Genomic DNA, 24,892 nt, shown 5'->3' with positions numbered 1-24,892 from the left:
TGACAGCTCAAGGACTCTGGCATTGGGTCTGCCCTTGGAGGTGCTGGCAGGGCCGGTCTTCCTGCAGGGCACCCCACACAACTCAAAATGACAGAGGGCAGGGCATCACTGGCCCAAAGACAGCTCAGCAGGGCCACTGCTCCAACGAAGCAGCGGGCTCTCCAGAGAAGGGGCCTTCTCCAGGAATGAAATGTGGCAGAAATGAAAGCACCTGGGCCACAGATTTGTCAACACTTGGCATCAATATTATTTCTAATATCCCTGTAATTCCCTCCCAAAATGGAACAGAAATAAAAAAAAGAAATGAGAAAGGGAGGGGACGGGAGGGAGGGAAGAAAGGAGGGAGGAAGGAAGGAAGGAAACTCTACAATTCTAGTTTGGGGTAGAAAGTGTAGTTATGAAATGGCTACTCCAAACAAACATGAATCAGAGGCTCAATCCCAGGCTCATTTTTAAATCCCAGTTTCAGGGAACAGGATTCTCAGGTGGGAGCCAACCCTAAAAGCCTTCCACGGAGAGCGTGTGGTTGAGCGCGTAGGCATCGCTATCCTCTTCCTCCAAAAGCAGCTTGTCGATGGTCAGGGAATTGATGGCTCTCCTGGGGTCTTCCATGTCCTGAAGGACTGGCTCAGGGATAGAGATAGGCAGCTGGACAAACTGGGGCCCGGGCAGGGCTGGGGCCGGAGGCTGGTACTGCAAGGTGGAGGTGGGCAGTGTGGACAGGGGCTGAGGCCACGGGAAATAGGTGAGGGGTGCCTGGTGCTCTGGGCCCTCCAGCTGGGGCCCCACTGTGGGCGTCGCAGCGCTTCTCGTCTGTGATGGGGGAGACACAGGACCACGAGTTAGCAGCCCTGGGTTATACACTGCCCCTCCATGTCCTCATGGGGACCTATATTTCCCCCTCAACTTGGCACTTTCCTACCGTCTCACTCTGTGGGGCTCTACCTCCAAGTGCTCGAAGTCTTCCCCAAGGGAGAAGCTGGACAAACTTCAAGCGTGTCCCTAACTCTGTCACTCACTAGCTATATGCCCTTGCTCATGCTACTTCCCCAAGCCTCCATTTTCTTATCTGTAAAATAGGTTACAAATAGGACTGATGTAATAGGGCTGAGCAAATTAGAGATGCTTTTCCAGATTTCACTGAATATAAAATGCATCTAGATTTCAGAGATATTAAAATATGGGGAAAAATGTACCTCTTAAAAATCCGTGAAACATAGCAGGTTAAATAACAAGCCTGTCTCATAGCACAGTAGCTGTATTACAAAGGTGGCCACCATCCTGCCTGGACACAAAGACAGTCCTGGCTCCACACAGCAGCTTTGGCATCCTGAGGTCCACTCGGGCCAACGTAGCTCCACTCGCCTCCCACCCCCTCTGGTGGTGATCAGCACGGGGAGGCTGGGCCAGACCTGGAGGCTGGGGAAGCTCTGCTCTGTTAGTAGATTTGGCTTTCCCTACAGCTACCCAGAGCCTTCCATGGCCTCATCCTCTTGTCTCTGAGCTGGGCCCCCCGTGGCCATCCCAGGTACCTCCAAGATCAGAGGCGTTCTCTCAGGTGCTCTACAAATAATACTCACCTGCACAGCGACCCCCCTACCATCTTGAGGTCAAGCCTGCAAGAGAGGCAGGGCCTGGATTCTTACTATCTTCCACAGCTGAGGAAGCAGGTGGAAGAGGAAGGTCCCTGCACGGAATGAGGTAAGAGAGCCCCAAATATCCCCCTACTGCCCCTACCTCCCCTACCATCTCTCTCTCTCCGGTTGCCACTGTGTCTTGAGAGTAAACCATTAGAGTCATTTAGGGAAGAGCTTATTTCAGTCTCCTGAGGATCTTGTTACAAGGCAGATTCTGGTACAGGAGGTCTCGGATGGGGCCTGGGATTCTGCGTGTCAAATCAGATCCCAGGTGATGCCAGTGCGGCTGGTCCAAGGACCACAGTTTGAATAGCAAGGCTTCAGAGTGTTTTTCTATAGAATGATGGAACTGGAAAGGGTCTCAGAGGCCTTTTGGCCTCCCAACAAAGCCTTATAATTTCGAATATTTCAAAAATCCAAATGGAAATCTTACTTTTTCAGGTCATACGCCTGTGCAAGTCAAGGGCAACTGCGGGGTTTCTTTGGTCAGGAATAGAATTATATCAGCCCAGCGCCATAACAGGCCTTATCTCCTGCTGATCAGGAGTGCTGATTGGTAGCTCCAGCCAGCTTTGATGAGTTAATTTATAAAATGGCAAAACAAATAAATTATTTCTTAATAAATACAGTTTGTTTGATACACAGAACCTTTCAAAGCAGAGGGTGGGGATGATGAAAGGGTAAATAATAAAAGGAATTCTTGGGATTGAAATGGTTGGAAACCATTATGTCCACCCCCCACCACCCACACCCTGGGGAAATGAGGCCAGGGGCCCCCTGATAAGGAAATGAGATGCCTGGGAGAGGTGTTGAGTTAACTCCTTCCTATCTACCATCATCCAGGCCCCACAACTGGTTTGCTGGGTAACCAGGTGGGCACGGGGTGGGAGGGCTCCTGCAGGCCATGCCTGGATGGTGCTCAAAGGGCAGGTACATCAGGATGATACTGGACCCTTGAGGGAAACGGAGGGGACATGGGGAACCAAAGCAAGCTCTACCATCAAGGGTGGGCTCTGCAGCTACTCATGAGACCCCAGCTCTACCTTCCACAGTTTTCCTTGAACAGAGATGGATCAGCTGTAACCATAGGCCTTTTCTCCTCTGAACACTTCGGGGATTCCCATTCCTTTGGTCAACAGGTACTATTCACATAAAACTATTTCACTTTCTTCCTCCATTCCTGAGGGAGCAGGCCCTTCCTGTCCCATCTGGCACTTAAAGACAGCCCTTGGTTAATATCGTTGGCTGACTTTGAGACAATCATAATAACTAATATTTATTGAGTGCTTTCTGTATGCCAGGAACTATGATGAGCCTTCTACATGCATCATCCCATTTGATCCTGACATCAGCCCTCTTGTTAATATTCCCATTTTACAGATGAGGACACTGAGGCTTAGAGAAATGAAGTCATTCATCCCAGGGTCACATGGCTAGTAAGTGAAGGGGCAGGGATTTGAACCCAGGCAATCTGATGCTAGAGGCAGAACTCGAAAAATTGCCCTGCAGGTGGGTGTGACCCCATCAAAAGTAGTTTTCTGAAAAGTTGTGTCACCTATCGCTCAGCCTAGAAATCTTCTGGAAAATCCCATTGTTTAGTGAACGATCACCCCCTAAGTTATCTGAATAGAAAGTAAAAAGCTGGCTCTGGCCCAAGACCCCATGCAGATCTCACCTGATACCCTATTCGCTAAAAACTCAGACCCGTGACCAGGACTCACTGCTTTCGGGGCAGCAGGGGAGATATAGGACAGAGGGGCAGGAGAACATCCCAACCCTGAGGAGAATAAGGCATGACGAGGGAGGCCATAAGCCTTCTTTGTGGAAGATATTTTAGGTCAATGGGAATAAAAGGAGGCCTCCCTGGAGGATGGGGTGGGTTTAGATGATCCGATTATCCTGGGAATAGCAATAGCAAGGAGGAGGAGGCGTCAGGAAATCAGCCCAGGTTCTAAAGGGTGCCCTCGGCATGGGATGGTGCAGCAATGCCTTTGTGTGACATACCGTGACATTAGTGATGAGCGGCTGGGAGGCATAGGTCAGCACGGAGGAGGGCCCCACAACCGTGTAGCTGGGGCACACGGGCTGCACATACATGTCAGCTGAGTAGGGGCAGCTGACAGCTTCATGGGACACATACTCAGTGTAGGGCGTCCATGGGGTCAGGGGCTGGAGGGTGGCCGGGGCAGGCTGGGAGAGCCAGCCAGCACACAGGGCCCCCTCCTCCGTCACTGTGGAAGCAGAGACCTCCATGTCAAGGCAGGAAGGACCTGTGAGAAAAAAGAAATGACAGAGCTGCAGATGTCACCCAGATGAGGGGCCTGGAGGAGACCAGGGCTGTGGGGAGCTCTTACCCACTGTGGTGTAGGTCGCCAGGGGCTGGTGGGGCAGCACCACCTAGAGGGGAGAAGACCAGGATCAGTGTTCAGCCATGTCCAACTAGCCCTCTGCAGGAAACTTGTCCAGAGGGCCCCAGGGGAGGAGAGTATAGGGGAATCTCTCTTGTTAGAACAAAACACCCACCCCAGGTCCCAACCATCACCACCTACACTTTTGAGGGATTTGTGTTTCCATTTAGCAAAAAGGCTGTGCACTTGGGGAACTGGCATTGTCCTCTTCCCATGGGGAGCCCCCAACTCATGCCAGGATGTATAAGTCATTCGCTCACCTGGGCCCTGGCAATAACTTTGTTCAGTGGGCCAAGCCAGCCAGCCCACATCCCTCATCCCACTTCAAGGGACCACCAACTTGCTCTACCCTAGGTCCATTCTCCAGCAGCCATACCAAAGCAACGTGTTACCTTCATGCCCGCAATGAGTAACCCATGGAGCAAGGAAGTGCATCCCACCTGACCCCTTTGGCCATCCTCCTCCCACCCCTGACACACACACACACGCTGGCCACAGTGCCCCCCCTCACCGCAGTAGGTGCAACTGCTGTCCCGCTGCTGGCATGACCGCGTTTCCTCCTCAGTAGTTCCTTCACTGGCTCCTTCACACGGACGCCTTGGTACGGCCGGGGTGGGGCCGGGGCTTGTTCTGGAGCTGTGGCTGTGAAAAGCAATGTCACTGGTGCTCATCTCCCTTCTCAGACAAGCCCCCACCCCGATGTGCCTGCTCTCCTCAGGAGTCTGCCTTCTCACCTAAGTTGTGCCTGAAGGTGGAGGACCACATGAGACTTCCTAGAATATTTCTCCCAGTATTGTCACTCCTCCTGCCCCAAAACTTCTATGGCTCCCCTTCACCCAGATGATTAATACCCACATCTAATCTACAATTGAAAGTCCTCCACAGTGTGATCTCAACCCATTTTTCCAATCGCTTTGCCCACTAACCGCTACATAAGCCCTGACTCCGACCAGAGGTCTATCTAGACTTCTCTACATGTTCCTTGCATGTCCTACCTTCTCATCTTTTTTTTTTTTATAATTTTATTTATTTGTTTATTTTCCCCCCAAAACCCCAGTGGATAGTTGTATGTCATAGCTGCACGTCCTTCTAGTTGCCGTATGTGGGACGCGGCCTCAGCGTGGCCGGACAAGCAGTGAGTCGGTACGCGCCCGGGATCCGAACCCGGGCCGCCAGCAGCGGAACGCGCGCACTTAACCGCTAAGCCATGGGGCCAGCCCATACCTTCTCATCTTTACTTGAGCTTTCCCATGGTCAGAATTCCCTCTCACTAGTCTCAACCACTTGATTCTTCCTGACCCAAGACTACTACAACCCCGCTGGCTGACCACTGCAGCCCGCAAAATTTGCTTCATCCTACTTCAACACTTCCAGACCTGGTTAGTGTTCATCACAGGGGGCAGTAGAGGATGACATAGGAGCAGGGACTCTGAGTCAGATGACACAGGCCTCAAAACCTGCCCTTGCCACATTCTAGCTGTGCTATCCTAGGCAAGTTACTAAACCTCTCTGTGCCTCTTAACCTGCAATTTCTTATTAAAGGAATGTCACAAGGAGTCACTGACATAGTAAATGGGAAGCATAGTATAGGCTTAGTATAAAATCAGGTACAGAGTAAGCATTCAATAAATGTGTAGTCTGCTATATAATAATTAGTAATTCTTTTTTGGCGTAAATTTCTCATGCCCCTAACTGGATTATAAACTTCTCAAGGTGAGATATTGTACCTTATTTCTCTATATCCTCCCCTATAGCGTGTCCATAATAAGCTCGGTAAGTTATTTGTTGATTAATTGGTTAGGTGATTATTTAAAACGCACTGCCATTCGTCTCCCATTTACCTCTCCTGGACCTTTAGAATGGGCTGCAGTGAATGCTTCCGGGTTCTCAGTGGCTCCCAGGACATAGGCAAATACCTAATGGTGACCCACATGCCCCGGGGCTAGAGGGTGTCCAGCCTTGCTGTTGAGAGAAGGTTCCCTCTGCCTTTTGTCATGAAAGCCAGGAAACCAAAGCACTGAGGTGGAACATAGGGCTCTTCCTGGCCAGGGAGAGCAAGCCAACAGCAGCCATGGCTGGGCAGTGACAATCTGCCCACCCAGGCAGCCCACAGCCTAGGGCCCTGGGCCCTTGAAGGGCAGGCCAGGGTCAGCCAAGAGTGGCGAGTAGCACTGGCCGTTAGGACTCACACAGGGAGTCCAATATCATCCACCGATAAGGGCCCCAGGGACCTGGGCTCTGAATCAAAAGCCCGGAAGCCTGGGTATCTATTAAAGCCGGATCTGCAGTGCTGCCCTGGCTGAACTTTGCTTAGCAAATACCCGGCTGATAAGATCCCATGCCTCACTCAGCACCAGACCTCCATCCATGCTTCTGGCACACACTCTGCCTCGAAGACCATCAGGCAGAGGGAGGCAGCAGGAAGAGGGAGAGGGTGTCCAAAGGCCCCAGGAACACATGATGCAGAGTCAGGGAACCCTGGACTCAGATGCATCCACAAGGGCCTCCTGATCTGGCCTAGTAGCAGAATGGACCAGGGAGATATGCAAATATAGATACCCAGGGCCTGCTCCCAGAGTCTGATTCTGAGGGTCTGACGTGGGCCCAGGAATCTATGTTTATAAAAATCCCTCAGGTGTTTCTGAAGCTCTGCTGGCATTAGAACCACTGATAATTCATCCCTGATCTAATACAAGAATCTTCCTCTAACATCCCAATAGGAGGTTAATTATCCTCTTTTTAACTTCTGCTGTCATAACAAGGGATCTCTACTGGTATTCATTCATTCTTTCAAATATCCCCAGGCACTAGGAATACAGCACTGAACAAGATAGATGTGGCCCCTGCCCACAGGCATCTTGCAGTCTAGCAGGAGGGACAAGCAAAACAGTTGCTTGTGAAATTGTGAAATTTCACAACTTGTGAAATTCAGACTGAAACAGGAGTGTATAGCATAGAAAGCCAGCCTGGTACCTGTGCCCCGGGACCACCTGTGCACCATCACCTTTGCTTACGCAGCAATGACAATGGACTTGAGAGCCAAAATACCTGTATTCAAGTCTGGGCTGTCACTTACTGGTGGACAGATCTCAGATGATTTATTTAACATCCCTAGGCCTCAATTTCCTCATCTGTAAAATGGGGATAATAATTCCTGTCTCACGATTGTTGTGAGGATTGACTGAGATAATACATGGGAAGCTCCCAAAGCCATGTCCAGCATATGGTAGATGTTTGATACATGTTATTTTCCACCCACTTCCACCTTTCTCTGGAGAGCTATAATGTCAGAAAGTTCTTCCTCCTCCTGAATCTGCCTCATGGTTACAAGTGCCATTTTTTCTTGTATTACCTTCTAATGAAACTCACAATTCATAGTCCATTTACATCTTTCTCATCTATAAAATGATGATCACAATGGTAGGTACCTGGGAGGCTAATTTGAGAATTACATGTAAATGCTTAAAATAGAGCTTGCACTGAGTAAGCACTGAATAAGTGTGAATGAATGTTATTATTAGCCTTAGAAGTAGTATCCCTTTCTAGCATCTGAAGACAGATACCAGGTCCCCTGTAGAGTGAATGAACATTCAGCCATTCCTTCAACTATTTCTTAATGACATGCTTTGAATCCCTCTAACCTTCCTTCTAGGTGCATCACTCCTGCACAAGTTCCATTTACCACTTCCCCTTATGATGGATGATGCCCAGTGTTGACCACAGACCCCAGGTGTGGCCTGACATGGCAGAGAAACAGGGGCACCTGCCATCTCACACTCTGCTCACTCATTCTCAGGATCACCCATCGCCACATCAGCCTTGGTCACACCCATATCACTCAACCTACGCTTGTCTTCAGTTGAGTTTCCAGCTATTTTTAGCCACAAAGTGCAGCCTGAGGCATTGCCCATTTGGGAGAAGCTTGCGGGACAGAGTTATTTGGGGGTCTAAGCACTGTGGTCACTCTCTTAAATAAGTTGGGGACAAGAAAGGCTTAACCCCACATGCACACATCTCAGAGCAGATCAAAGACAGGTATATGGCTAATCCCACTCTGAATTGCATGTGCATTTCTGGGGAAGGACCCAGAGGACTCCCCATCCCACTGCCTCCCAGGAAGTGGACACATCAAACACTTGGCTGCAAAGAGTCCAGCTGGGCATTTCTGGGATCTCGTCAAGTGAGGGCTTCCTGCCTCCTGTTGTTTTCGAATCGATGAACAAAGAGGGCTTGGGGGAGGTGCTGTGAGCAGAGGATATCACCCTCTGATGTCTGGACTTCCTTGGAACCCACAGAGTCAATAGGTGTGCCCTGGCACAACGACCATATGGAGAGCAGTTTCCAAGTCCCCACCTCTTCCTACTGCAGTCACAGAACTCCCACATCTCCCAAGGATCTCCTGACTGCCCACCCATGAGTCCACAACCAGCTGCCAAGGAATCCTATAACTGACTCCAGATGAATAGGCAAGAGTGAGGGTGCTTCTGATAGTGTCTTTGCAAAGTGCTCATGAAATATCAGAATCTGAAGCCTCAGGACAATTCCCGAAGGAGCCCAACGGCCAAGTGTATTTGCAAGGTGAACACTTGCAGTTGGTGCCTTTCCCACCAACCTTTGTGAAGCAACAATAAACATTACTAATTCCACGGTAAACACTGTACTCCCTACTGCCACCAGCATGAGAAATGAGCCCACGATTACAAATTTGGAAGAGGAATAGAAGTTCGTCTGAAATCATGACTGCTTTGCCTTGGGGCTTCTGGATCCCTAAAGTGAGCTAGCTTTAAAACGACTAAACTAGAATATTTAAAAGAAAAAAATTTTAATTATTAAAATAATTTCTTAAAAAAATAATAATAAATAAAAGAATAAACAAAGAAAATAAAACATTTGATTGAAATAATAATACACAGGCAAAGGAAATGAAAGCCCAGTTACCCAAAGTAGAGTTGGCCAGAGATTTTAATAACCCCTTGGTCAAATTGCAGCTCCAGGCAGCAAGCTGTCAAAGCTGGAAGCTTTCTCACCATTTATCCTGTGGTCTGAAGGCCCTTTTAGTCTCCTGTGGGCATCCAAGTATCCATCACTGAGAAAAATCTTTCCACCTAAGCATGAACCTCTTGGTCCTCGTTGGAAATCTCCTTTTTCGGACTAAGTTCAGCCATATTGTTTTTCCATACCACTAGAAGTCAGTCACCAATGGGGTTGGGAAAAAAACAAAAGTCATTTACAGAAAAACCTATGAATTTGGCCCCAGTGAGGGCTTCCCTTTTCCAAAATGAGCAATGAAAAAATCTGAAAGTATAAAAAGTCAGCAGAGGATATTTCGGTTCCCCCTGCCACACACCCGGACATGCTCCGCATCACAAAAATAAGAGCCCTGCAGCTGCTGTTCTGCTGGAGAGCACAAACCATGACAGATTCAAGCCGTCTGGTCACCTCAGACAGCGCTCTGGCTGCCTGTGGGCACCGTGCTTGCTTTGCACGAAGCTTAGGGAACACATGGATTCTACTGATTTAAATAAACCTGGTCCTCCAATTCCTTGGTAAAGGTATAAGTATCACCGAGGAAATATGCAAAATTGTCAGCACTTATTTATTTAATAACCCCATGCAAACCACATTCACGCCACAGTGAGAAAGCTACTCAGCTAAGGAGGTGGGTCCCTCCTAACCAACACCCAGGCATTGGTCACTGTAACTTCTCCTCTGGGTGATTTTAAGAGAGGCCTTTTCAGACAGGCATTCCCTGGAACACTCTCCAAGATGCTCTTGAATGAAGACTCTTCTCCCAGCCATTGTCCTATTACAGATTTCCCATGAGCCACCAGGGCCAGGCAGTAAGTTGGACAACAGTTGGGATTGCTGCTCTCAGGGCCAGGTGGGATCCAGGATCAGCCCACATTTCCATCACCAGGGCTCCAGGAAGAGGAACCCATCCCACCCATCTTGACAATCTAAGCTCTCTGAAAGCACTTTCCATTTACAACTGACTGGTTGAACCTAGAGGCCGCAGCCACACAAGGCCATTTTGAAAGATAAAACCTTTGTAGTCCTGAAGGACATGTGACACACTATTGATTACTCCAATAAACCACAGTAAATATTCTTCCCTTTGGCTGCTGAATCTTCAGTATTATTTAAAAAAAAAAAAAGATCCACTAAGGAGACATACAAATAAATTTCTCTTTACTTGTAGCAAAACCAAAAACAAATAATTGAACAATAAAAATTCAAGCCTAGGGCTAACAAACTTGCCCTAGCTTCTAACTGAAAATGAAGTCACCAAAGTTGCTGACACAATTTTTACTTTAATGTAAAGAAGGTTGTTTGTATTCTGAGCCTAAGACAGCTGAGGACTCCTGGGAAAGTTTTGCTCAGGGCGGCTAAAGGATCATTCACATCCTTAACTGAAACACTAATGCGAGTCGTCTTCTTGTGGTGAAGGTCTGAGTAAAAGTTTTCAAATTTGTTCTTTCCATTCATGGACAATGGCTGATTTTTTTCCAAACAGGAAGAAAGAACCTGAGCTTTGGCCAAAGATTGGACTTGACACGCTACAGAAAATCTTTCCCGCCCAATGGTCCAATTTACACTAGATTGTAGTTTACTTTTTTTTTTTTCTTTTGATGTAGGCCAACAAAGAGATCTCATATGCATGTAAATGTGGGCTTCCTATTCACTAATGTTTGAACTGAGAGGATCCTGTAGCCAGGAAATATCAACACATCACTCATATATTCTAGCAACTTGGATAGCATCCAGGGCAGAGGAGAAAAAGATAGATGGACAAAAAGGTGGCTTTAAAGAAGGTGTTCAGAAGATATGGGAAAGTGCAACCGCAACTGAGTTACAATTTGATGTTGCTTGTAAGGCTGCTGGGGCAGCCAAAAAGGAATAAGTCATAACGTCTTAATGCGTAGACTGGGATGTCTCTGTTAAGAGATCTCAAAGATGGCGGCTGGCCCCATGTTCTCTGGTCTAGTCGGAGAAGAGAAGGGAACAGTCAGTGGCATTTCCCCTCCTTGTGTCCCCATTCTAAGAGGTGTATTCCCATCAGTTCCCAGAGTTCACTCATCAACCATAGGCAAGTCCACGGGGAAAGAGCAAAGGAGGGCCATAGTCACTTAGAATTTCTCCAGACCTAGGCAGGCCAAAGGGACCAGGAGGGAACATCCTGATCAAGAGGAGCCAGGGGAACACCTCAAGTACATTTGAGGTGACTGCAGAGAGTTGTTCAGTCTTAGAACCACGGAGCCCCAGACAAAAGGACTCTAGGAGGTGAGTGATCCCTATTTAAAGGAAGCCCTAGCCAGCCTGGCATGCACACCCAGGGCAATCACACTCCTCTCAAATTATGTTAGGCTTAAATAGAGAACCCATTTACCCACAGCCCACTCTCATCCACCAAGCTCCTCCCTGAGGTGTTTCCACTCTGCAGCCTCAGGATTACCTGGACTGTCCCAAAAGTTCTGGATGTCCTGCCCCATGACCTTGGGCAGGGTCAGCTAGAAGGCATCTAGAGCCAAAGCCTTCAGACTCTTTCCTCGCAAGCCCTGATGCTGAGGCAACCATCCCACAGGTGCCCTCAGCACCTTTCCTACCACACGTCCACCCTCCCTCCAGACCTCCTGCAGAATAAGCAGAGTGTGGAAGGTTCTTAGATTCTGCTCTCTACTCCGTGAGGCAGTGTCAGTGTAATGCTTCGTCTTTGTGGAGACTCGGGTATGTTGAATGAATGAGTGTCAAAGGCCCATGTGTTTCCTGGTCAGGACCTTAACTCCCAGGAATGCAGAAATAACCGCGCTCACCTTTGCCTGGTGTTCTGTGGCTCACAAAGCCTTTGACACAAATGATTTCATGTGAGGCTTCACCACAATTTCTGAAATAGGCAGGGGAGGTCTTCTTCTCACCCTCCTTTTCACTGATGAGGAAGGTGATACTCAGAGATGTGAAGCCACTCGCCCAAGGACTATACTTGTAAATATCAGGGTCATCAACTAAACCCATCAACTAAACTAAACTAAACTAAACCCAGGACCTCTGATTCCAAGTGCAGTCCACTTCTGCCTCACTGCCTGCTTCCTTCTTGCCTGGGCAAGTCCTGTTTATTTCTCTGGGTAACACTGGAGGTCAGTCATCAAATGACGGCCCAGTTCTAACCCTCCTTCCTCCAGTTGGAGTCTGGGCTTGGAACACCCTGGTCTCCCTCGATTGCCAATTACCCCCAAGAAATAGTGTTTCCCAACCGAGAGAGGAGAGAGAAGTCCATGAGAAGCTTACCAGCAGTCTGCTCACATGAGGAGTGACGAGAACTGAGAGACCCAAACAATTCCCCGCAAAGTTTTATTTTTGGTATTTTCGGCTGAAATGACAGTGGATAGGTCCACCTGAGAAACCAGCTGCATCTGCTGCCTTTTACAGAAACTGGGGTCAGCAGAGCATAAAGGGCTTCCAGCTCAGATATACCATGTCCCAGCGTAGGGGACAAGAATAGGAGACCCCTGACAGAGCATTCATTGAACAAGTACTTGCTGAGCAGAGTAAACCAGGTCCCTGCCACCATGCAGCTTACTGTCTAGTCTCGTAGGGAATACAGACTTAATCAAATAATTGCACGAGCAAACCTAGAATTACAAACTGTGACAAAGCCGCATCTGCCTCATAGTTGAAGTGTTCTGGCTTGTTTGGCTGGTTTCCACCTCTGCTTGATTCACCAGGGCTTGAATGAGCAGGGAGCTGGGGGCCCCATTCTATAGGGGCTGAATAATGAGAAGAGTGGCAAGTGGTATGATTGTTCTGTCTCTAAGGCAGAGATTGCTCTGGGGTCATGCTCAGCCCACACTATGTATGTAAGCCTTGCCCAAGACATACAAAGTAGCCCAGATGTTCAGGGTCCTTCCCCAGCCTAGGGACCCTGGGTGAACCCCAAAGATGTTTCGCCTAACCTGTCTTGGCTTATTAGCCTACTAGGGGAAGACTAGTTCTAGGAACTCCGATTCTAAGATGGAAATCAGCTGGCTTCATAGTTTCTATACTGAATCTCATATCGACCTTCCTGAGATGCAGGGGCTTTTGAGTCAGGCTACAACTACCCTCAATGAAAGTCAGAACCCACCTCCATCTAAAGGGGAACGTATTTCAGTTGGAAAGGGAAGAAGCACCTAATGCAATCCTAAAATCCTTGGCATTGCGAATTCATTTGGTATAGTTTAGAACTCAAGCAGACCTAGTTTGGATAGCCTACTACATAGCTTATCATTGTGTGACACTTGGCAAATCACTTAACCTATGTGTACCTTAGTTTCTCCGTTTGCAATATGAGAATAATAATATCCATTGCTTGCTATTATCATGAGGAATATAGGAAATTAACACAGTTAAACACCTAGTACATAATAGATGCTCAACAATTGGCCATCTCCACTTTGATCTCAGCCAACAGTCCATGGCCCATCACTCATCAGAGAAGTAGTCCTGGTCCTGCTTGCCCCATGCCCTGCTGCATCCTGATACTGAATGTCTCTATCCTCAATACACTCAGGGCCCTCTGCTGCCCACAAGGGCCACCTCAACCTGCCTTCATTGTGCTCCTGGAAGTCATGCCTTGGTGACCCCAAGTGTCAGGACAGCCCTGTCTAAGAGATAGGGAGGACAATGATGCTGCAGAGAGACTGGTCAATGACGTCACTTGCAAACAGAACAAGCCTAGACAAGATACATCAAAATCCTGGCATTGGCCTCTTGTAAGGATACCATGAGCTAAGCAGAAGGACTTATTTCTTCAATAGCCACCAGAGGATTAGGTTTGTAGCAGACTTGAGCTTTTAAAAGACAACCTCAGAAAGGAGTACCTTGAAGATTTTTGAGTGGCAGAGAGAGTAAGATAGCATGCCCTTGTCCTGACCCATATGTGGCCCCTCAAAAGGACAGGGACACAGCCATGACTAAGGCAATAGTCATGGATACTTATTCAAAGGGCTAGAAACCTAGGAGCACTTATCACATATGGGATAGAAAGGTGGTAGTATATAAGGGAGGGCTCTTTGGTGGTCAGAGAGGGAAGTTTTATTACCTATTAGAGCAAGGCAGACTTCTGGCTGATATATTGGGCATTGCCTCAGCTTTACTGAGAGTAGCAGGGATCAAAAAGGGAGAGAAAGAGCCTACACTGAGAGCACAAGACCATATTCATGTCGGGGGTGAGCCAACCCGAGATGCCCATCCAAATTCTACAGCCAGGGAGCACCTGAGTGAGGAGATGGAGCAGAGGAGATGAATACATCTTTCCTTATTAGAGCAAGACCTATAGCCTGAATCTAGAATGGCCAGTCTGATCTAGAACAGGAAAAACCTATGGTTAGGCTGCTGGAGAAGAGGAAATCTATTTGTTTATTTTTTGATTTAAGCAATACCTAGTTTAAGATTTTCAAGACCAAAGAGATTCTTATAAAAGAAATAAACTTTTCCTGAGACCCTCAGGTATGAACCATTTACTTGGAGGAAGGACTCTTCAGATCCAGCATCAGTTGTGCATTTGGGATCAGACCCAACTTCTGAAGCCCCAGTGCTCGTGGTGGCCTGTGGTACAGCCTACATGAGTGAAAGTAGCCCTGATAATTGATTTGTGATGTGAGATATAACTGCCAGCCAAGGTGAGCTTTTTTGCTAAGTCTCTGGTTTAGTAATCAATGGCCTCATGATGTTGGGGGAGTCCCTTGTGAAGGACACTGTAGAAGTTGTTAGAAAATCAAGCATAGGAAAGAAGTCTCTACTAGGTCAATCTTTGAGGAAGGTATCCCCTTCCTTATTCACAAGATACCCACATAGACTGAAAACATGACCTTCACAGCTTCAAAGCTTCATGGAGACCAACACAAACATGCTTTACAATGACTCACTTTTCTCTAGGAGTGAGGTCTCTTACCCTGGAAGTATTTAAACCAAGGACCTGCGACCAGCAGTCAGGGATCTTGCTGAAGGAGTGGAGGATTGGTCCAAGTCAGAGTTGTCAAGCTATGATCTAAAGAACCCTCGAATATAGTGAAGGCATCTGTAGTTGCCAATAAAGGGAAGGAAGCAGGGGAGTCTGGGGATGAATGAGCTCTGGATATCCTCCCAAAACTGCTCCATTTTTATTTTTGTATTGGAGTTCTGCAGTAGATTTGGTTTTAATAAAGGAATTTGTGACAAAATTGTTGTAGATATCAGGCTAGATATCCTTGGATTTTCCTCCTAATACTCGTATTTTATGTCCTAGGATGCATCTTCATCCCCCAGGATCTAAGCAAGAAGTCTGATTATCACTTATTCCTGAGGATCCATATCCAATGCCATATGCTCCATGACACCTTCTCTGACTCCATCTTCTCCTCTGTCCTGCTGGAGATAATTTATTTCATGGGTTGATTTCCCTAACTGGAAATAATTCCATTACTGAATGGATGCATGCACACATGAGATGATAAATGGATGGTTGATTCTCCTTCTACACCTTTCTTTCCTGAATTAGTGTTGCCTTCATCCGGCATTAAAACTTGCTCCTATTTTCAACTTTCTTGCCTCTCTTTTTTCCTTTCTTTTCTATCTCCCCAGCATTTCTCAGTCCTGGAAAGTTACAACAATCTTTGTACTCTTCCTCTCTTCCAATTAAATTTATGGTTCTTTCTAGAGGATTAAAAAGTAATTCAGCTTTTCTTAAGTATGGTCAAATCCTTTTTGGTCCCCACACCTGGTCTGAGAATGACTCTGGTTTATAATTCTTTGGCTACCTGCTCTTTCCAGAAAGTGATACCAATGAAACCATTACTAAGAAAAGGAGGCAGCACATTGCTGTTTCAGTTTTCAGTATCATTTGTGCTATTTCTTGCATACTCAAGTGTCATTCTCCACAGCTAGGTTATAAACACCTCAGTCCAATCTTGTGAATTAAAAAAACAAATACAATCTTGCCCGTCAGTACAAGCCTGCCGTCATCCCACCTTACAAGCTTGGTAGGAATTTGTGGCCCAGGTTCCAATTTTGGTCACGGAATGGCCAACGTAACCATCAGCATTAGCCCCGATCACTAACCCAACCATGAGTTACGGGACTGGAAATGTATGTCCTTCTATTTCACAAGAAATGCAGAACTCAGAGGCCATACAAATTGTAATCTAAAATTAGTTGCATAACCTTTGTCTTCAGAGGTAGAGTGAGAGAGAGCGGTAAAACAATAATAGTAACTAATATTTATTGAATGTTGAGTTAATGCCAAGTACAGCAGTAAACACCTTCCACATCCCTATGAAGTAAGAACTGCATTTCCATTGTATGCATAAGGAAATGGCAGCAGAGCAAGGCAAAGGGCCTTCCCAGCATCGTACAGCCAGTAAGGTATAAATCTGGGATTCGAACTCAGATCTGCCTGCTCCAGAGGCTAAGCTTTAAACCACTAAAGGCAAAGAAAGAATAGAGATGTCACTCTTTAATTCAAAATAAAACCTTGCTCTCTGTATCTTGCCTTCCACACCCCCACTATACACACACACACACACACACACACACACACACACACACACACACAAACGTAAAGGGATAGCCTGACTCTTCCAAAGTCTAGACAGTTCAGAATGAAGGAAGTGCCAAGGAGGCAGAAGCCTTGGCTCCCAGCACAGGCTGCCACACGGGGTTCTCCACTAGTGCTGCCCAGAAAACAGATGGGCTGCTTATTTGGTGGAGATTCTAGGTCCCTCTGTCCCCTTTAAACCCTCCATTCTAGCTAAAATATCAGCAAAGAGCCCAGTGCAGGAGAAATAGCAGCAAAGCAAAGACCTTAGTTTCAATCAGTAAGCTGAAACACATGTATCAAAAGTGAGTTTTAAAGGTTTGAACAGACATCTGCCAGCTGGTGCATTTCATTTTGCCATCAGTCCTTCATCTAACATGGAAGGCCTGTGCTCGTACCAAGAGCATCCACCTAAGCCCTGTGAGTAAGACAGGCACTGTGGCAGGGAGACAAGACAGCTTAGCTAGACAATATTCGGGGTCTGGTTCAGATGGCTTTAGCTGTGGGGGTGAATTACTAACCTAATCTTTAAGCTTCAGTTTTCTCATCTCTGAAATGGAGCTTAAAACAGAACCTACCTCATGGAGTTTTTATGAGGATTAAATGAGATAATACATTGAAAGTATGGCAAAGACTGGCGGTTGCCATACCCAACAGCTGCCCTCTCCTTCCTTACTAACAATCCCTACATTATGAGAGGGTGGCAATCTGCCCAACTAAACAATCATGCTATTCTCCCTTGCAGATAGGAGTGGCCATTAGATTTCAGCAGAAGTTGTGGGTTGGGGGGGGAGGGGCAATGACAGAGAGGCATGATCTTTTTGCCTTTTCCTTTTCTTCTTCTTCCTTGTCCAAAACACAGATATGATGGCTACAGCTACAATGGCAACTATGAAGCAACTTGAGGACAAAAGCCATGCCAAGGACAGCAGACCAGAAAGATAGAAGTAGCCTGGGATGTTGTGACTCTGTAGAGCCTCCACACAGTCCTGCACAGCCTACTATGGATGTCTTTTACATGAGAGAATGTATAACTGTCTTATTTAAATCCATATTGTTTCGGATCTCTTCACTAGCAACCAAATTTAATCCAAACTAATTCAACAGAAAATTTGATGCAATGCATGGCACCAAATATGTACTCAATACCCCATAGCTAATATTTACCCCTATGAAAAGGATTGAACATGTTCTGCTAATAATAGTGTAATGTCCAAAGATATATTAGAAGCCATCAATTTCAATCTCCAAGTTTTCACCTTGACTGCACATTTGAATCACCTGGGAAGCATTTGAAAGTCTAATGCCCAGGGCAATTTAATGACAACCTCTGGGTTGGAACCCAGGCATCAGTATTTCGTAAATCTCTCAGAGCATTCCACTGTGTAGCCAAGGTTGAAAAGCACTGCTCTATGCAGATGCAAGAATCTCTTCTGTTAAAGTAAGGACTTGTGTTTGAAAACATGCATTTATTTGTTTATTTATTTTTGTGATCAAGATCAGCCCTGAGCTAACATCCATGCCAATCCTCCTCTTTTTGCTGAGGAAGACTGGCCCTGGGCTAACATCTGTGCCCATCTTCCTCCACTTTATATGGGACGCCGCCGCAGCATGGCCTGACAAGCGGTGCCTCAGTGCGCGCCCGGGATCCGAACCCTGGCCACCAGCAGCGGAGCGTGAGCACTTAACCACTACGCCGCGGGGCGGGCCCCCAACATGTATTTTTTTTTGTAAGCATTCATGAAAGCTCAGAAATTAGAGCTGGAAAAGGACTTCAGTCAAGTTCAGTCTCCTTGCCTTTAGCCAGGAAAAGGCAAGTCCTATTTTACAGCTGGAACAGTTGAGAGCCAGACTGGTTAGGTGGCTTGCCTAAGGCCCCACCCCTAGTTACCTCTAGATTGGAAAGTAGAATCCATGTCTCTTGCCTGCAAGAACAATGCTTTGTCCATAGCATCACACAAGCAAGACAAGAGGGTTTCAGGGAAGGCCTCTCCATCCCAGGCAGGCCCATTCTTATCAAGCAGTTGTTCCACAAATGTGAGAAAACCAGAATATTGCTAAGTGTTTCATAAAGGTGAAAATTACTTTAAGGATCATAATCAATTAGCCAACTTTGGTTTGGTTGGCTCAAAGTGAGAAATTGGTGGACATCTTTGTTAGTGGGAAAATAAATTTCTTTAGAAAGAAGTCAGAGGAAAGAAACCTAATATCTTTGCTTTGTAATGGGAAAGTTTAAAAGCAAAACTTTACAGGGCTTCTAAGTGAGTTAAATGTCCAGATATTTGGCTAATAAGTGTTGACAACCTTGGTTCTTTTTGTTTCTCACAACAGAACACGTTTGCAGATTTGACCTGGAAGAGGGATTTCAAAACCTCTGACTTAGGAACTTTTTGGGCATAGAGGGAGACAAACCTGGGACTTTTCTTTAGTAAATATAGGGAGAAGGAAGTTAAGTGTCCACCTTGAATATCTTTTGCTCTTTTACCAATAAATCTGTGTGCTAAGTAGACGTGTGTCGCTTATTTCACCTCCTTCTGTGCATGTGAACTTGTGTCTTTCTTTTGGATTCTACTTGTCCTTATCAACAAGAACCACTGAACCTATACATAAACTTGGTAAGAAGTAAAGATGCTTATTAAGTAAGCAAAGGTTGTAACACAGCATAGAAACGTTAGAGGCAGTCCACAAACGTAAGTTACTTCTTGTTATGAGTTTGCCTGAATTAGGCAGGAGATAGAGTTCCAAAAACTATGTGTATATTACAGGTTTTCCTTATCTTTAACTGCATTTTTGACTGCTCTAAAAAAGTTGGCTATTTAGTAGAACCCTGGAGTAAATCCAGAGTTCTATGTCAATGAGAGTTTTGAGACCCTAATTTATCTGCTTGGTGAACCTCTGCTCTGTTCAAGTTGTCTGAAAGTAATAATTTGATCATAACTATTTCCCATTCCTGAGGTGCCTGCTTGGGCACTACAGCAAAGAAACACCAAAGCCAAGTCTACAGGACATCAAGGCAACCAGCCAATTCAAAGAAAATCAGTCAAGCCTGCCTTTGGTTATCATGTAGATCTTTCCCTAACACAAATAACAACAATAAAAAGCAGTTGTTCAATTCATTCATTTTCTAACAAGTGATGTTGAGTTTATTATACACAGTTTCATTGCTTTTAAGGAAGAAGTCAAATCAAATTTTGGCATTGTACATATCATTTAATCAATTGACTGCATGCTTTATCTCCCACTGCTGTTGGTATTGTGGAACCCCAGGATGCTGAGTAACCTAAGGAAATGAATATCTAAAGTACTACCCCAATCATTTTAGACCAGAGATGGGCAAACTTTTTCCGTAAAGGGCTGGTTAGTAAATATTTTAGGCTTCGCAGGCCATGTGGTCTCCGTGGCACCGACTCAACTCTTCCGCTGTAGCAAAAGCAGCCCCAGATAATTGTAAACAAATAGACGTGGCTATGTTTCAATAAAATTTTATTCACCAAAACAGGTGGCAGGACTGATTTGGCACTTAGGTCATAGTTTATAGACCCCTGATTTCGACCCTTGGAAAACTGTTTGTAAGATCCTATCACTCAAGAATATTTTGATTGTGTCTTTTTAACTGTTCTAATCAAAGTGTGGAAAAGGATAGACAGGAAGGAATTTAGCATAACCCTGATCACTCAAGATGGGCCCAAGGGCAGGGGAGGCACAGGAGGGAAGGTACTCTCTTACTGCTATCAGGAGATTTGATGACACTACCTACATTCTGTACTTTGGCTCTGACAAAAACTTTGTAAGACAGGCATTAGAACCCCCATTTTCTAGATTTTTAGGAGTATGAAAAGGTTAAATAATTAACTTGCAAAGCCAACTTTCAAATCCAGATCTATCTTACTCCATCGCTCCTGCTGTTTCTACTGCACTGTTGACCTTAACAAGGGCTTCTCTTGTTGGGGTGGATGTTAGTTCTTTACATCCATGTGGGACTTGCACGACCAAGTGCAGAACCCAGGGGGAGAATCTGCAGGTGGAGTAGCTTCTTTATCCAACTGGCCATTCAAGCAAATCTAGAATCCGTGGTTGGGGCTTGAAGACTCCCACTTCCATGTGCCAGCAGTTGTGAGCTGATCTGAACCAAAGCCCATGTTCACATTTAGTCCACAAACGGGGGTCATGGGCCAGGGAGGGAGGAGGCAACATTTACAAAGTGAATGTTTTCTTAACCCTTTCCAGAACCCCAGAGTACAGTCATTTCAGCTCATGCCTCGAGGGTGTTTTCTGAAAAAAGAAAGTGCCTTCTCAGCACTCGTGGTGTCTGATTTCAAACCCTGCCCTTCCATCAGGTGCTTCTAAGTGGGCTGACGATGCTGCCCTGTTTTTACTAGTTTTCCCACAGAGTTTAGTCACTCAAGTGCCCTCAGTGCCCTAGACAAGGCCTTACTTGGATCCAGAGTAAGGGGATGGGTCCAGTGTCAGGGGATTTTCCTAATTTACTTTAGGGTACTAAAGGACAATTACAGAGAATTTTGATTGTGTGCATCTGAACATATAGAACCATTCACCCCAGTCATTCCACTGACGAACTTACAACATGGTTTCCCTAAGGATGGAGTTTTGCTGCACCCGGCTGCCCTCCAGGATGTGAGCAGGAAGCATGCCTCCAACGTCTCCTTTCAAAAAACTGCTAATGTCTTAGGAGGAATTAAAGAAGAAAAAAATGTAGTGCATAACCAAAAGGGTGAAATATGGCGGCTCATGAATGCAGGGAAGCAACCCATATCTCAGACACAGAAGCAAAAGCAGAGCAATTAACATCATTTCGGTCGCATCTCAGCTTCCTAAGGATAGCTCTGTGGAATGGGTATTATTTTAACATATTGGAAACCTAAAGATTTTAAAAAAGAAAAAAAGGAAAATAACTTGCTCTGAGTAGGTAGGAACCAAGGCAGAAATCCCTCCAAGGACTCACATAAAACCCACTGATTTAGCTCTAATTGTAAGGGCACATGGACGCTCAGCAGCTTCCAGAAAACATTAATGCCCACCCGCCCTCGGCCACATAGCACTCCCACGGGGCTGGCACCATTGCCCCCCGCAGATGAGGGTCTTGCTCTATCCTCCTTCAGATGACATTGCACACCATCCGTACTAGACTATCCTTAATTATCTTGGAAGGATTCCGTAACTCTCAAGCCCAAATTAAAGTTCATTTCTTCTTATTCAAAAAAAAAAAAAATTGCATCTTGCCAATATCAAGGAATGATGAGACTCCACAATCTGAGAAATTTTGAAATCACTTCTCCACATTACACATTAACAAGCTCAATTCCAGAGAATTTACACAAGAAACAATGAATTGGTGATAAAGTGAATGTAAGTTATGTTTTAATCAATGAAGGTATATTTTCAGGGCTTTAAGGGCTCCAATAGAATATCTTTTGTGAAATAAATAAACACTCCCTGATTTATCTTTTTCTGTAAATCTAGATTCTCTTGTATTAAATTTGCTTGAAGTAGGGGGTACCGGAATTCATTAAAAGGCATTTTAAAGATCTAAGCACCCTTAAAACGACAGAGCAATTTTTTGGTAATACTTCTTTCTTGAGGAAGTACAGAGCTGAGCCCCAATAAGGTTCAACTCCCGTGAGGCCATTAAGTTGACTTTGTTATTTCAAGAAAGGAATATTGTAGATAATCTCTGTATGACTTCAATTATTAATAACACAAGTCTCCGTTTTGTCCCACATAATGGAAAATAAAGTTCACAGTTGTTCCATCCAACCCCAGGGATAAACATTAAGGTTAAAGATAAACCCGCTGCCTCCTTGCACTGGGACACACAAGCCTTGCCACAGACTGGGAAGAAGAATGACAAGATTCAAGACAGTGAAGCTAGTGAAGACATGCTTGACGAAGCCAAGTTTCCACATTGTCCCAACGCATTCACAGAAACAAAACACACCTTTGGCAGAAATAGGCCCACAGAATTGAACCACAGGCTGAAGAGTAGCTGTTTATAAAAATAAAGCCACTCATGTAAAGAACTCCACACCTTTCCCCTCCCGGCCCCAAACCAATAATCACATTTGGCTTTTGTTTTGTGAATCATAAACTGCCCTTTCTTCACCACAGTGATTCATGCTTAGCAGCGGAGATACGATGAGCTGTCCCACCTTGGAACAGTAGTTCGTTCCCCTCCAACCTGGAAAATCAGCATCACCTCTGACAGGCTGGTTTCTCCACCAGGCTCCATCTCGCCCACCTCACCCCTCCCCTGGCTGGGAACCCAGGCCCCTTTGCCCCCATCACAACCACCACCTCTCCAATTACAGGCTAAGTGGTGAACTCCCAGCCCCTACCGGTGCTTACATGGCTCTGACAGCCACGGCCAAACCACTTACGTTTTTGCCAGAGCATGGCCTGTGACAGGATGTTGCCTTTTCTCTTTGAAGCAGACAGTTTGGCTTCTTTAATGTGAGACCTGGGTGTGCTTTCCTCCAGTGTAGCCACTGCTTGCTCAGAGGCTGTTTCCTCGGCTTTTTAAAGGCCTAAGTTCCCGCTGCGCGGGGGCACAGCGTCATCACATCCTCCCACCTCAGGCATCCGTGCACTTTTTCTTCAGCAAGGCTGCCTGTCACCCCACTGTGCGCACCCTCAGAGGCCCACCGGCGGCAGACAACTTCACTCACAGAGCCAGCCAGCTGGATCTGAACAACAACACAGCACAGAAGGTCATGATCATTCGGACGTGGCCAAAGAGTGTGATATGATGCATGGTGAGTGTGAAAGTGTGTGTGAGTGTGAACTGCGGGAGCATGGGTGTCAAGCCTTGTACCTCTCCATGCCAACGATGAGCCCAAAAGACCCCCTGGAAAACTCTGAGTTTTCTATGGCACCGGTTCAGGCTTCTACACCAGCAGGGTGTCAGCAGGACTCAGTCCGCCATGGGCCCTGCTCAACGGGAAATGTGATTCCCAAGGGTCACTGGTTCTCAACACAGGAGGAAACACCTGTAGTCTCTTCAAGCCTCGCTAAACAACCTCCTCATTCTTTTAATATTGCTTTTCTGTTTATTCCATTTTAAAACACAATAGCCCCTCCCCATGCCCCCCAGGCACCACCAAAACGGCAAGGCTTAATCATGCTTAAATATGGGGGACACTGGTTCTGATGGTCCATACGCCCATGGAGGAAGAGGCCAACTCACTCAGGGAAGAAAGGAGAAGACACCCATGCTCTTCAACTGGAGCTGGTTACTCAAAGGGGACTTGCAGGCACAATATACACAGGGCCTCTCTCCTAGAGCCCATCCACCTGTTAACATGAAGCTTCTCAAAGGAAATGAAATGAGGTTCACCACCCGGTTGTGTATGGAGTGTTAGGCCACCGACTTCTTCCAAGTTTGGAAGACTTCTTCCACTGTGTATCTGAAGTCCACACGCTCAGGCCCCAGTGACCAAATCAGTTTGAGGTCAAGACCACCTGATTCGGGCTCTCTGGGACAGGTCTGGAGCCTTGTTGCCCTGCTTTCCACACTGCCTCAGAGCCATCTTACATAACCTAGATCAAATCCATTCTCCAGCTTAAAAAGCCTTCATCTGCTCCCTTCAGTCACAGACCCAGCAGCACATAAGGCCCCTCACAATCTTGTCCTTGCTTATCTTTCCAGCCTCATCACTTCCGGTTCCCCCCTGCCATTGGTCCCCAATGCCTTCTAGGCACCACTCTGCACATCCATGCAATTCTCTGACTTTGACCTTACTGTTCCCTCTTGCTGGGTTCCTCTTCTCCAGTTTCTCACCTGAAAATCATCTCTTCATTTTTCAAGATCCAGCTCAAATAGCAGCTTTTTTGGTGAAAAATGTTCTGACCCACCAAATCTTCTAGCCCAGAAAATATTAGTTCCCCTTCTCCCCGCTCCTGGAGCACTTTGTTCATTATATGATGGTAAATTGTTGCATGACTCTGTAGGTTCCTCAAGGAGGTTTCACCTTTGTCTCCCCAGTGCCTCACACAGGACCTGGAGCATACCCAACCCTCAATCAAAGTTCATTTAAGAAAGTAATGGACTACTGTCTCTAATGGGTCATTGATTTGAGGGCAGGTCTTGAGGAGAAATGTTGTCCTGGCTGAGTTATGAGCCCCCACCCCAAAGCCTCTGGACTTAGGACATGGAAGGCCCCATGCTGTCAGTGGGCTGGCAAGTAACAGTGTCATAAGGCCGTAGGCCACACTGAGAAGTGTGCACTGGAAACAGAGGCACATCCATCAGTCCTGGCTCAGTCACAGGAGAGGTGGGTTCCCAT

At 46.3% G+C, this 24,892-nt stretch overlaps 1 protein-coding gene across 1 annotated transcript; it reads right to left on the bottom strand.

The window, feature by feature from the left end:
* Window positions 1–390: 390 nt before the first annotated feature.
* Window positions 391–23,243, bottom strand: POU2AF1 (POU class 2 homeobox associating factor 1). Its single transcript, XM_058545253.1, has 5 exons — window positions 22,988–23,243; window positions 4,557–4,687; window positions 3,992–4,034; window positions 3,642–3,907; window positions 391–813 (listed from the first exon to the last, which is right to left on the bottom strand). Exons 1-5 carry the CDS (start codon window positions 23,001–23,003, stop codon window positions 499–501), a joined length of 771 nt encoding a protein of 256 aa, XP_058401236.1. The 5' UTR covers window positions 23,004–23,243; the 3' UTR covers window positions 391–498.
* Window positions 23,244–24,892: the final 1,649 nt, after the last annotated feature.

This window comes from Diceros bicornis, chromosome 7 (genome assembly GCF_020826845.1).
Source record: "Diceros bicornis minor isolate mBicDic1 chromosome 7, mDicBic1.mat.cur, whole genome shotgun sequence".
In the NCBI taxonomy this organism is placed as follows: Eukaryota; Metazoa; Chordata; class Mammalia; order Perissodactyla; family Rhinocerotidae; genus Diceros; species Diceros bicornis.
The sequence above is the reverse complement of the archived record's forward strand: the minus strand, read 5'-3'. Positions and strand labels throughout refer to the sequence as shown.